At 37.3% G+C, this 15,490-nt stretch overlaps 1 protein-coding gene across 2 annotated transcripts in view; it reads right to left on the reverse strand.

Annotated features, from left to right (window-relative positions):
* The window catches only part of LOC137273295 (rab GTPase-activating protein 1-like), a 42,179-nt gene that overhangs the window by 20,939 nt on the left and 5,750 nt on the right, over window positions 1-15,490 (reverse strand). Inside the window, exons 2-6 of one of the 2 annotated variants that reach the window (XM_067805847.1) lie at window positions 9,957-10,348; window positions 8,521-8,725; window positions 6,838-6,858; window positions 2,068-2,251; window positions 533-792 (exon numbers count right to left, since the gene is read on the reverse strand). In XM_067805847.1, the coding sequence (XP_067661948.1) occupies window positions 533-792; window positions 2,068-2,251; window positions 6,838-6,858; window positions 8,521-8,725; window positions 9,957-10,305 (1,019 nt within the window). In that variant the 5' untranslated portion in view covers window positions 10,306-10,348. The remainder of the gene's footprint in view (window positions 1-532; window positions 793-2,067; window positions 2,252-6,837; window positions 6,859-8,520; window positions 8,726-9,956; window positions 10,349-15,490) is intronic. The other variant, XM_067805848.1, reaches the window with a different exon arrangement.

Raw genomic sequence — 15,490 nt, forward strand, 5'->3', positions numbered from 1 at the left:
GATTGTTTTTATTGCTAATGTTTCTTCTGTTGAATAACGCAAAATTTCATCTAAACCAGACAAACCAGTGATTGATATCATGAGCAACTACCAGTGCTACTGAAAAACATCAAATTCACTATTTCAAACAAATTTCTCTGCTTTTCATATTTTGTCACTATTAAGGTATGGTTTGCACAACACATGGATTTGGGCTAGATAATTTCCCGAAAGACTCACAGCATTCTTTGATTTTTTGTAATTCCAATTATATTGTTATAAAGAAACCATTCAATCAGTGTGAACGGCAGAATCAAGATGAGATCATATCCCTCATTTAACTTTTCTAGATTTTCATATTTTTCATAAATGTATACAAACACAATGAACTTACATTATCCTTAAAGTCTTTCCATAAAAAACTCACTTCACCCATAACAAAACAGGACAAAATGTCTGACTTCAATTATTCAACAAAGTCATGCAAATAAGAGGTCTCCCTAACTGATCAAGACATGGTAAAGGATCTATGTTGACACATTCCGAACCTCACCGTTCAATCTTTAGCTCCATTGGACCAGTGTGAGTGACGCAGATACTGATCCTCTTCTCGACATTAGAGCGGAACTTGAACACTGACTTGTCCTTGGGCACAGCAGAGTAGTTTCCCTTGCCGTCATCTTCTTTGAACTCAATGCCCACAGTGAACACATAGTTCTGATCGATCTCAGGCAAAACTGCTGATGCTGATGTCCGTGTACTGCGCGGAACCCGGCGGAATGTTGTCGCGAAGCTGTACAGGATTTTGGCCACCTACACAGTGAGTGAGTTTAAAGATTAAACTTCAGTAAGAAGGAAGCCCTAAATAATCTTGTTTCATTATTTTGTAAATTCTAGTTAATGCACAATTATTGACAATATGAACATTAGACTGCACAAAACTGGAATATCATTACAAGCATCAACCAAGTCAGAGAACCTAACCATCCAATCCCATTTAAAGTTTTCCCAAGGATCCAAAAAGGGTAAAGAAACAGAATTTCAACAAGAGTCATCAGAAAATGACATATCCCCTGGTCCCCACATATCTGAAAGGGCAAATCATCCAACTGTTACTTATTGTGCTATTAAACCAAGTCTGAATTGTTTCCATGGAATTCATGAAAAATATAAATGCCATATATCTGTAATCAGAAAAAGTCACCATTTCAAGATCTGTCTCGTATATCTGCCAAGATCTTTTGAAACATATGAAATGGTTTTCGAGTTGTGCTCCGGAAACGAAGTCAGCAACATGTTCATGGAACCAAGAAAATAATATATCATAAAAACATGTAAATAGCATAAGGCACCACTTTGGGGTCTGCTACATATATCTACCAAGTAACACTGACAGATATTAAGAAGTTTTTGAGTTATGCTCCGGAAACAAAACACACCTCTCACTTTCCATTGAAACCGAGAAAATGATAAATCACAAAAACCTGTACATAGCAAAAGGCACCACTTCAGGTTCTGACTGATATATCTACCAAGTTTTGCAGAAAAATATTGAACGGTTCTTGAGTTCTACTCAAGAAACGAAGCCCACCCCACCATAAGACGAACACCAAAATGTTCCATGGAAAAACAAAAAAAATATAAATGTCAAAAATCTGTAAATAGCAAAAGGCACAACTATAGGCTGAGATTACTTTATCTATCAAGTTTGGTCTAAAAATATTGAACGGTTTCTGAGCTATGCTCCGGAAACAAAATGATTACAGACGGACGGACAGACGAGGCGTTGACTATATCCCCCCACATTACATGCCGGGGGGATAAAAAGGGCATGCAATGACAGAAGTTATTCAAACATGGTGACCATTAAAGGTTCAAAGAGCACAAATATTCACATAACGCTGCCATTAGATCAAAACTAATGTCAATTATCACATAAATATTAAAGGAAGGGCAGGGAACCAAATAAAAAGGGTAGAAAACTGTGTACAGCTAAAAATGCATAAGGAAATACCATTACTAGCAACCAAAGGCATGGGTTGCTTAAGGCCAATTCTTACCCAGATCTTAACAATGTCATCAACTTACTGCTTCTGGAAGGTCACAGCGGAACACATGACACTGGAAAATGGCAGTCTCAGCTGTATCGCCATGGCTACATGTGAATGCAAAGCACTTCTTTTCGCTGCTGTCAGTCGGCCCTCTTGCACAGAACAGAATGCGGTGAATACGGTAGCTGGCAATCTCTGTGTTGCTAGCTGGATCAATCAATCTGAAACAAAGGTAAAGGTTAGGCTACAGTGGTCTTTGGGTCAGCCTTCCAGAATGATATTACTTTCGTCTTTTTCAAAGTCTAATGCAAACATCACAAGACATTGTTTCACTAGATATAATTATACACTTAGGCCAAACCAATTTAATTTCTTGTTTTACGAATCCACCTGTCAGATTTTTTCAAGAATAATAATAATAAAAAAAAAATTTCCCTCTCAAAAAATTAAATTCTAATGTCATTATTGACAAAAATTGTAAATTTACACGAAAATTTGTTTGAAATTGTGTTTTGCTCTATGTACACGTAATGATTTGTTAAAAGTAAAATTCTGTTTGTATTTGAAAGGAATATTACTAATACTGGTGTTTTTTGTTGTTGCCTTTAGATTTTCTAAGGACAAAAGTCAGTAAAATAAGATAAAATATTGGTCTGGCCTTATGATATCACACAATAAGATTAATTCACCAAACAAATAAGTATTTGTCTATTTTTGCCATTGTGTTCTATAAACAAATGCTGCATCAATATGATTAAAACAACTACCAATGAACAGTTCAGGCAGTAATAATTCATCAAGACAACATGACATCAAAATCAACAATCGGATACACTGAGTGTCTTCGTGTACATCAATGTGCTCTTCACAAATTGTTTTCATGATACAGAGAGAGTGAGTATGGTCCTACACCGATTTTAGCAATGCTGCAGCAATATCACAGGGGGGACACCATGAATTGGCTTCACATTGTACCCATGGGGGCCTTGGGGAATCAAACTTGGGGGTTCAGTATGACAAACCACTAGGCTACCACACAGTATCCACAAATTGTTTCATGATCAGCTAGTCAGTTCACAAATTGTGGCCATAATCTGTGCAAGTGCCTGCAGTATGTCATATACAATAAATTAACTATAACGGTTCCATGTAAAACATCCTCAAAAATGCACTGACATTTTAAAATGCTTAAAGGGGCACTGATGCGGAGCAATGTCCGTGGACTGGTGTAAACGTTTGTTATTGTTTTTCTCCCGTGAGTACCCGGATGATATCCCAGAATTCGTGACTGGTCCGTGACCTCTGCTGCGCATTCCGTAAGCGCAATTGATAGTTTAATTATAGACAGATCAACTTAGGTGAAGTCATTTTTACTTCATTACAAATGTATTATGAAAACAAATGAAACACTTTGAAGGTTAATCATCTGCCAGTGGTAGAAATAGTAAAAAACTATTAGGACGGAAAAACAACGAAGCCAATGTACGTCTCTATATTTTGTCTCATAACCCTAATTAGTTTATTGTGATATTTGTATGATTCTGAAAATTAATAAAAGAACACACGATCTGCTTATACTCACAGTAAATTTCTAACATAACAGCAACATTTATACATTGTATAAATTGCCAATGTGGATCCTATTTCACACACATACGCGATCTAGTGTGTGTTTTCTGTCATACAGATTCTGCTGAATGCTACAACAAATAAATTAAAACAAAATGCAAATAATGAATGTAAAACAGACTAATTTTATAGCAACAATGTCAGGTTACTACCTTGTTCAGGAATGTATCCATCAATATCCACGTAAAAGAAATCGTATTCCATTCATCTGCAGCTGGTAAATAATCCTGCTCTGTGTCGCGTGTCTTACAACTGTCCAGTTTGCGAAAAAGTAACACATCGTTTCACGTCTTTCGTTGGTGAAAACCAGATAAACCTCTCATTGGTCTCCCAAGATAGCACACCTGGCAACTAACTGTATGATGTCAACTATTCTAAGTAATTTAGTTAACTAATAATGAGCAATCAATCAATCAACGCAAGGGTGGTTAATTCTTTGAAGGGAGGATGTTGTTTTTGCACTCACTCTTTACGACAGGGTGTAGTCATCTACACACACTGCCTTTTGACAAATCCGCTAGAAGATAAAAGTAATTAATTAATCAGTGTGTTATCGGTTAATCCTTTGATCGATGTTTGTTTTTGTAACTCAGCTGATAAACCCTCTTGCATCACTTACGTGCACATATTACATAACATACAATACATTTGCCGTTACAGACCTTAATTTATAATGTTGAGTATTTACTCCAGACAGGAGAAATGCCAAATGGGAACCTTTGTTGAGTAACCGAAGTGGTGTTACTACTAATTATACCTGTTATAAATTCATTAATTGACCATCCAGAGAATGATGACAAATAACACGTGTAGGTTTACACCATCAAACGCGAGTTACAAGGAAGATGTAATCTGTGTCGCATGCAGCCTGAAAACACTTATGGGCCGAAACTGTTTTGAGGATACCAACGGAATTTCGTTACATAAGGAATACACACAGGCATTTGCTGTGTACTTGGGTAAATAGGTGAAATAAGGGTTTTTTTACGTAAGAAAATTTTCAGATTTCTCTACCAAAGGCAAAGTCATAGTTTTTTGTTTGCGAATTCAAATAAATCAACTGTGTGTTTTTATTATCATAAATAATAAACCACTGTAGCTACCATAGCTACCAACATTTACGTATGATATTTGCTATCACAGCTGAACCAACACTCAAAACTACCTAAATATCAAGCTTTGCAATCTTCCGTACTGAAACAAATGGCTTGCTACGTGCCTGTAGACATCATATTTTCATGTAACATGATTAAATATCGAGGTTAAAAACACAGAAATAGGACCAAATTGGATCAGTAACTATACCATCCAAGCATCCGAAAAGAACTACACTGCTGGGATATTTGGTTACGATCAGACAAGGAACACCATGGATATTTTTAAACAAATGGCATATGATGGGCATTTAGGAGAAGAAATTCTGCTAATATGGACAGGAGCCCAGTTCCTTCGTCCGTCACGGTCGAAGGAGCGGGAGCTGACCAATTTGCGGTTTGGTTTCGTAATTCGACCGTTGGCGAGAAACGTTATTCGCTCCGCATCAGTGCCCCTTTAATTGTTTTTAAAGAAACTGTTTACAGAATCAAAGTGAATGGGTTTAGATTTGATTCATTTTAAGCATGAATACTTGGTTTATATTTTAAATTTTACTTTCTAAGAGCAAGCATCCAAGTTGTCTCTGCACACTGATCAAGAACAGTCATCAGATGTGTTTAACATGAAGTTTGAATGTTTTTATATACTTTGTGTATCATCAAATGAAGCATGGAACATGCAAGGACACTTAAATGATGTGAGGCAGGGTGTCAAATAGTGAAGGGGAAGGGGATGAAATTAATTATTCTGACATTATTCAAATAACATATCTGCCAAAGTGCCAATGTCTATGTAATTCCTTGAATGCATCATCTCTTAGATTAAACGTGCATGCAAACTACGCCATATTTTCATAAGCTATGTGAAACCCTGTGTATAGCCCCATTTTCAACATAAAATTAATTCATCCATGTTTGGTCTGATCCACACATAAAGATACCCTTCTAACATGGCTATCAGAACCTACCTAACATGGTTATCACAAACCTTCCAGGTGACAGGCCATTTTTAAATCCATATTTTAACCTGTTTTTGTTACAGGAAGTAATACAATGAAGGCATTTTTCCAGATGTCATATGCATACTTTCTACATCTATAAAGATTCTACCATGTTACCATGGTGACATAAAATTTGGTATCAGTTCTTGCCAGCAAAACGTGTGAGTGGTAAAGATTACCCCAGTTACCATGGTAACATTAACAATATTAGGTGTCAAAAGTGGTCGCAGTGCAATGATTAGACAAGCATGCAAAATAATAAAATAAGAAACAAACATATGTGCGAAAAAATCAGAGGAAAAGCATAAATGAAAATCAAAAATACTGGCATAGTGACAACACAACAACACATTCACAGCAAACAATGGTGAAAAGTGGATGCCAGTTTTAGGCAACGGCATCATTTGCACTCGATGAAGTGAACCTATCTCCTTCATATTCTCTGGTAGTTTTAGACTGCTGTTTACTATGAAAAATGGAAATCTTTTTTTCAATGAAAGACAGAGAAACTTTTATATCATGAATACATGTCCCCAAAATCCTATATTTTCCTCCAAAATTTCCAAATTACTTCAACTGTCATGATGCAACATAATTTGTTTAAATTATTAAAAGCTAACCGGCCACACCTATTTTTTTAAAAAATAATCCTAAAAAGCAATTTATCTGAAACATGTCAAGACTTTCCACACATGTAAATACATAAAAATCTAACAGTACTTGTCTGAAATCTATTAAAATTTTTGTGTTTTGACTTTGCACATCCAAAACATCACCTCATGCTTTACTATGGTTGTATTTGATCTTGCGTTTTCAATGGGAAGAAAAAGACAATTCTATATGTGTGGAAAATGTCCCAAGGTATGCCTGTCTGCATCATTAGCACAACTCTGTAAACATTATCATGAATATTTTATTCAATTTGTAGCAAAAATAGAAGCAATGTCCCCATTTAATGCGAGTGGAAAACACCCCTATACCCTCCCAAGCCTTATGTGTTGGTCTGTTGACTTGCGTATGAAGCGAACATATGTAGCAAGCATGAGAGTCACTGAAACAATGAAACCAAGCATATGGGCATACCGAACCATTCCATCGGCAGGGCTGCAACAAAGTAGAAAGCCATCAAACGTTGTTACCATGTCAACAGAACAAACTAACATGTTATGCGTTTGAGTTTTAATGCTTTATGCATAATGCTGTAATGCATTAATCATAATCCTGTGCACAGGTAAAGTTCCTTTTCTTAATAAACATTTAAAGCTACTACAAAATCATTCTTCAATTTACATAATGTGATCATTAACTTAATTCTTTAAACTTGTAAAATATTGCAAACGAGTCTAAAATACGAAACTCTACCAAAATCCTGCCTAATACAATTAGAGGTTTCTTTGAAGCAGAAGTAGTTTAGTCATTTAAAACTCAGGAACTTCCTCAAATGCACTTTCATGACTCATCTAGTTTCAGAAAACTGCCATGTTAGCACATAACAGATCTATATTTATTCAAAACTAAACTACATCAAACACCATGGTTTTTGTAGAATCAAACGCTAATTGCAGTTAAAAAAACACTACCTTTAATCAAACCGATGTATTTTTCAGATTTGGAAGGAGATAGATATTGTTGAATGTGATCAAATTTCATCATTATTCATTGCAACATCACCAACAGCCTGCATCAATTTCACATTAATGGTTGTTTGGATATGCAGAAGTCTTTGTATTTCCAGTGTAACCAAATATAAACCTTACACATCATACATATTACACAGACAGCAGTACAGGAGACTATTAAACAGATTTAGTAGATACGGAAATTAGTAAAACTCAAGAACACCACCAAAAAAAACAGATACTAAAAAATAATCGGGCATGCAGAAATGCTTGCACCAAATGTTGACACCATAATCACTGAGCCAAATTCTGGATGCTGGCCATCAATCTCAATCCCATGACTTAATATCTGCTTGTTAAAATGCTTGCAATACTGGCCACCATGGCAGTGAAGAATCAAAATTGGACCTGGAAACTGGTCATACCAATCAAGTCTGCTAATTATTTACCAGTATTAAGAACAAGTTTAAATTTGAGTAGAGTGAGTGTTATTTTTTAATTCCAGCAATATCACAGCTTGGGACACTGGCTTTGTCAAATGTAGAAATCTCAGCCAATAAAAAAATCCAAATTTGAAAATGATGCCAGGGGCACCATTCAACAAATTTGGGCACAGATGAGGTCACTATCCACATGGCAGTTTTATACAAGCATACATCCTTGTGTTTAAATGTATATTTCTTTCCCTGTGTTATTCTACCACCCACAATAACATATACTACATTATGTCCTACAAGTGTGATAACACCTCATTCCTACAACCACTTACAAAACTGATGCTTGCACAACAACAAAACTATCTAACATGTCATACAGGCTCATATCTCTCCAAGGACCAAACAATCTACATATTCCCGCACATCATGTCACAAAGGAAACAGCATATAGAGAATGGCAGTTGACAGCTGATTTGTTTTCAGAAAAAATTTTAGCCAATTTTTTTTGTGTGTGTAATTACTATAATTCATAAGAATGTTTCAAATATCATGTCCAGCTAAAAAATATCAGGTAATCATACACTCAACAATGTATGCATGTGTCAAAAACAAACAAAGACTTTTCTCTATAGACTGTAAGGTATCAACTGCTTCTGTCAACTACCATGGTGTATTTACTGTAACCTTAATCAAAAGGATAACTGGCTTACCCTACAAATCCCTCCGATGTACTGGGAACGGTGAGAGTGACAGGGATAGCCATCTGTGACTGGTCATTGAGCACTGCCATGTTGCGGTAGATCTCCACCTCACTGCGAGGTGCGTTGACTGTAGCACAACCAAGGTAGGTCACTCCATCAAACACTGTACAGTCTGTGCCAGGAATTGTAGGAAGCGAGGTTGATCGGCCACGATCTGGATTAGACCAAACAGACAAACACATGCATGTACACCACCATGAAAGTAAAATGTCATGAATGTGAGATTGACGATCATTTTATCTCACACACTCTCCACAGTCCGATCCATCTCACTATCAGTCACACAAGCATACTATCAGTCACACAAGCGTACTATCAGTCACACAAGCGTACTATCAGTCACACAAGCCTAATATCAGTCACACAAGCCTAATATCAGTCACACAAGCCTACTATCAGTCACACAAGCATACTCTCAGTCACACAAGCATACTATCAGCTGCACAAGCATACTATCAATTATACAAGCATACTATCAGTTATACAGATACTATCAGTCACACAAGCATACTATCAGTCACACAAGCATACTATCAGTTACACAAGCATACTATCAGTCATACAAGCATACTATCAGTTGCACTAGCATACTATCAGTTATACAAGCATACTATCAGTTGCACTAGCATACTATCAGTTATACAAGCATACTATCAGTTATACAGATACTATCAGTCACACAAGCATACTATCAGTCACACAAGCATACTATCAGTTGCACTAGCATACTATCAGTTATACAAGCGTACTATCAGTCACACAAGCGTACTATCAGTCACACAAGCCTAATATCAGTCACACAAGCCTACTATCAGTCACATGCATACTATCAGTCACACAAGCATACTCTCAAGTCACACAAGCATACTATCAGTCATACAAGCATACTATCAGCTGCACAAGCATACTATCAATTATACAAGCATACTATCAGTTATACAGATACTATCAGTCACACAAGCATACTATCAGTCACACAAGCATACTATCAGTTACACAAGCATACTATCAGTCATACAAGCATACTATCAGTTGCACTAGCATACTATCAGTTATACAAGCATACTATCAGTTGCACTAGCATACTATCAGTTATACAAGCATACTATCAGTTATACAGATACTATCAGTCACACAAGCATACTATCAGTTACACAAGCATACTATCAGTCATACAAGCATACTATCAGTTACACAAAGATACTATCAGTTATATACAGATACCATCAGTAATACAAATATAATAAGTATTGCCTGCCAAAGAACTGATCATGTTTGATGTAAGTGGAAAGGATGCTGGTTGACCATCTAGTGGGTTTCAATATAACAAGGGTGTCAAAAATGTTTTCAGACAGTCACCACATGTAGGATACTTCGGTACTCACTTGCAGTAATCTGGTTGAGACCAGCATCTGCAGACCCTAGACCCATCACAGACATGTTCTCCGAGTGACTGATGGGCCCAACGATGTTGGACGCATCAGGGATGAGGACATCAGCCGACTGACTGCCACGGATTGCATGTTCCACCTTCTCCAATTCCATGCCATTTTGTTCAGGGGTGGTTGCAGCAGACGCAGCCATTTTGGGGGATAGGAACCTGCCGGCACCAACCTCTTCGTCTAGGTCGTTAATATCACCGGTCAACTTGAATTTTGGGTCAGCATTGACAACCACAAAGTCATCACCTGTTGAGGAGGAATCCACAGACTCTCGGCTCACGGCATCCTCCATATCAGCAGCTCAGTAGAGTCGCGTTCATAGTCGAGACAGGGAGCTGAAACCATGGAAAGAGAGTAGAATCACAATCATAGTCAGCACAGGGAGCTTAATATAGTAGGGGTAAGAAGCTGAAACCATGGAAACGGTGTAGAGTTACTATCACAGTCAGTATAGGATGCTCAATAAAGTCAGGATAGGAAGCTGAAACCATGGCAACAAGACAGTAACGATCACAGATAGCACAGGAAACTTCATAAAGTTGGGCTTAAGAGCTGAAACCAAGGCAACAAGATAGTGAAATGATCGCAGTCGGCACAGGCAGCTTAACAAACGTAAGGTGGGGAGCTCAAAACATGGAAACAATGTTGTCATGATCAGATACGACAAAGGAGCTGAACCAAGTCAGGGCTGGGAGTTGAAACCTTGGCAAAAGTGTAGTGTCACAGAGTCAATACAAGTACTGAGGAGGCTAAAGGGAGGAAAACACTGGTAGAGTTATGAAGAAAACTGGGGCAGGAGCTACACCATGGAAACAGTGTAGAGTCAGGACCATAGAAGGTACAGCTTACTGAAAATAGTTGAGCTATAGTCGGGGCAGGAGCTGAAGCATATTCAGGGTATGAGCTGAACCATAGTCAGGGCAGGAGTTGACCTATAGTCGGGGCAGGAGCTGAAGCATAATCAGGCTATGAGCTGAACCATAGTCAGGGCAAGAGTTGAGCTGTAGTCAGGGCAGGAGCTGAAGCATAATCAGGCTATGAGCTGGACCATAGTCAGGGCAGGAGTTGAGCTATAGTCGGGGCAGGAGCTGAAGCATAATCAGGCTATCAGCTGAACCATAGTCAGTGCACGAGTTGAGCTATAGTCGGGGCAGGAGCTGAAGCATAATCAGGGTATGAGCTGAACCATAGTCAGGGCAGGAGCAGCATGTACTCTGTTGGGACACAATGACATATGTCAATAACTCAACGAGCCTGTCCACCTGATCCCGTTGGTCGCCTCTTACAACAAGAACAGGCTACTGAAGATCAATTCTAACCGGGATGTTAACAGGTGCCAAGTAATTGCAATCATAGCAGAAGCAGGGCACTGAAATCTTGCAAACAAAGTAGAATTGCTATCATGTTTGGGCAAGGAGATAAAACCATGGAAACAGAATAGAGTTTGTTAAAACAATTTATAAACCATGACTTGACATATCACTGCATCAGGGCAAGGACATACACAATTAACTTCACAAAGTATGTGGGCAGGGATTTAAACAATGACCTTCACATATCACTGCATCAGGACATGGATATTGTAAACAAGACTTCACATATCACTGTATCAGGGCAGGGATATACAACAGATTTCACGTATCACTGTATCAGAGCAGGGAAATAAAGAACAGACTTGGGACATCACTGCTACATTCCTGGATATTAACATCAGACAGCAACATGTTCATGTGACCCTCCATCAGGTTAGAACAACTAACTGCACAAATAAATATAAACCCGACTAAACACAACTGTTTACATTTCCAATTATGTCAAGAAATTTTCTCCAGAATTAATCAGACCATATATATGAACATATTTAATAATGTAACTTCATCCCATCATACTTAGAACATGTCCAATTAACCTACCAACAGACTAAAACTAATTAATGGTCATATGGTAAGTGTCAAGTTCTCACAAATCATATTGAGGCCTTACCATCAAGGATCACATTACAAAGGGGATTTCATGAGTGCTAGTACTATTAGCATGTATTAGTATTAGTATTAGTATTAGTAAAGCAATCAACATGATCAACAATGGTCCATTCTCATCGATGCATTGCGTGGCAAGAACCTGTTCTCACACTGTAAACTCTATATATCTGATGTATCATTTCCACACAGAGAGCTTAGAACAATCCAAACAATGTCACCTGAGTTTCCTCATTCCACTACAACAATAACTTTCCAAGCACCTGTCACACAAAAGGCACAGCTATGGTTAAGCATACGTTATTTTCCTGAAAGTATGATGCTTCCATCATTAATGTTTACTGAGCAGATGTTGTGAGCTGCTTAACATATCATTTCCTGGTTGAGGGGACATCTCAAAAGTTTTGTAACAGTAGATTCGTTGCATGAAACTTATTGAAAGTCTCAAGGTCCTTGTTATAACAATACTACAACATAACGATAAAACAGTGGATTTAGTTTTATGCCAAACTCAGCAATATTCCAGTGATTCCAGGCGGAGGTCTGTAAATAACTGAGTCTGGACCAGACAATCCAGTGATCAATGGCATGGGCATTGATCTGTGCAAATGGGAACAAATGACATGTCAATCAAGTCAGAAAGCATGACCACCTGATCCTGTTGGTTGCCGCTTAAGACAAACCTTTTAATGGCAAGAGTTGGTTGCTGAAGGCCTGTTCTACCTTGGATCTTCATGGGTTAGTGATTTAACATTCTTTTAATGCTTATGGGGTACTAAGCACATATTCAAAATAAAACAAAAAATGAAAAAACAAACAAAATAAAACAAAAAATGGGCATCCCTCAAAGAATCGCTTTAATTTCCAACACTGCTTGTAAGCATTGTAACCACACACGTCCAATATGTAAAAGCAGAGTTTGCAATGGCATAACAATTGTTGAAATTGAAATTTAAGATTTGTGCAGAAATACATTTCTAGTTTGAAATTAGCATCACAGTGGCATCCAGCTGGTCTTCAGGTGATTTCCCACAAGTAGTTTATGAAAAATGGCTAGATTCTGGGAGAAAGCATCATCAATCACTTGTTTGGAAAGATCTGTGGACCAGCTTGATGCCACTCTGACACCAAAATCAAGCTACCCTGACAACCATTATCAAGACACAATGCCACAACTTAGGCCTCATTGGTAATTACTGCAAGAAATATGGTTGAAATAGTGAAGAAAACAAGACACAGATCAAGCACAACAAAGCAAAGACTCTGAACTTATACATACAGAATAGACACACCATATACCTCTACCATTTTCATAAATGCTGCTGAAAGTGAATTGATTTTAATAATGCATTGAGTCATGCTTTTTCGATTCACCACTGGGCCTACACTGCATATCCACACATCCAGTCTCCATGCCAAATTGTAAAAAAATTAAGTCTACCTCAGAGGCTGACTCACCAATGGATTCTGCTGACTGCCTTCAGCTACTGTTACTACTAGTAATACTGTCCATTTCTATGCAATAACATTTTAACAATAACGTATGCACCTTGCTCCGTGATACATGGATCTTTGTTCATAGTGTGATAAACAGTATGTATCATATACAAGGCAGCAGTATCTTCTTTTAACATATCTACAGTGATGGTGACACATACCTATAGCTTCCTTAGGTCTTAATTATGTCTGATTAGCTTTAGGATGGGGGTAGATTGGAAAATTTGGGTAGCTATTCAAAAAATGTTTATATAGTTTTCGCCTTAATTTAAAAGGCTACTAAGAAGCTTGTCAGGCTCACTGACTTGGTTGACACATGTCATCGGTTCCCAATTGTGCAGATCGATGCTCATGTTGTTGATCACTGGATTGTCTGGTCCAGACATGATTATTTACAGACTTCCAACATATAGCTGAAGTTGCTTAGCGCAGCTAAACTAAACTCACTCACTCATCTTAGTTTACTGGACAAAATATTGTTGACATTAAACAGTAAACATCAGTGTTGAGAATTAAAATCTCATTATTGATAATTGGTTTATTATAACTTATCAATCATTGAAAAAACTGGTTTGCATTATATATCAAATTTTGCAGTTATGATTTTTACTGGCTGCAAATTTAACATCTTCCTGGAGTTTCAAGCGAAATTCACTCATGACTTGAATTAAGTTGGAACCAGTTTGTAGTGTTATATGAAATGTAAATTTAATGACACCAACATAATAAACCTTCTGAAAAATATTGTCCATGCAAAAAAGGGTTAAAAAATTGTTTGTGTTCGATCATAAGAAGACATGATCGATTGCTTAGCCATTTAGTTTAGTGACCAATCTTCAATTACTTAAATTAACACAATTAACCAGACTACTACTGCTAAACAATGTGTGATCAGACAAACAAGCAAACTTTAACAACATATATGTGATTTTTATTATCCACTATCTATGGCTTTGATATTACAAACCAAAGGCAACTAGCAATCATCTCATGTCAAGGCTATATGGAAGACGACATGGCTCTGTATGTATTGACATAACTTTGCATCAGCATGGTGAAAGAACAAACTATATTCAATAGGTGATTCTGATGGAATATTGCTGTAAATAAAAAAAACATCGTTACTATAGTTTGGCATGAATTGGACCCGGGTTTTTTTTGTAAATACCTCTTCATCCAATTATCAATCTCAAACTTTGCAAGTGGATGTTTTGTCAGACAACCTAATCGCATTGTAAATCACTGATTTTATGCATTTGTATGAAAGAGTCTGTCTATGTAACTGTCAACAAAATAAACAGCAGAACCCACCCTGCTTGCAGAGGGAGGGAGCCAATGACCTGTAACAGCTGTTGGGTCATAAGGTTTGAGATCGATTGGATCATTGGATGAACAGATATTTAAAAAAATAAATGTGTCCACATGCATTGCATGCCAAACTATAACTAACAATATGCTGACATATAATGTCATGATCAGATCAGTTGGGACACATCTCCACAATCTAGAACTGCAACATGGCCACCATTACTTTATTATCAAACTGTTGTCACAAACCACTGACACCTTCCTTGCTTGGTATGGTCATGTTCTACCATAGCAAGAAGGAGACAATTCTGGTATCTGGATATCACTGCTTCGAGTGATTATCAGAAATCATTCTCTTAAAAATCTTTGGACAAATATATCCTATTAACAGAATTGAGTAAACACAGTTTTGTGGTAACTACAAGTACAACTGAGTGGCAGATGCCTATGTCGTTCTGAAACGTGGGTTGTTGTGTTTTGTACAACCAGAATAAACATGTTTAACATGGATACAGTGTTAACATGGTAAACATGGAGAATAGGAAGGTAACTGAAAATAGAAGAGAAATCAGATTGCTGAAGGACAAAATCATATTTTACTATGATCATGGAAATGACATTAAACATGTTAAATCCTGCCAGAGACTGTATATCAGATCCAGCATTCTTATCAGTTTATTTAAGGTACTCAAA

This window comes from Haliotis asinina, chromosome 2, assembly GCF_037392515.1.
Source record: "Haliotis asinina isolate JCU_RB_2024 chromosome 2, JCU_Hal_asi_v2, whole genome shotgun sequence".
Lineage (NCBI taxonomy): Eukaryota > Metazoa > Mollusca > Gastropoda > Lepetellida > Haliotidae > Haliotis > Haliotis asinina.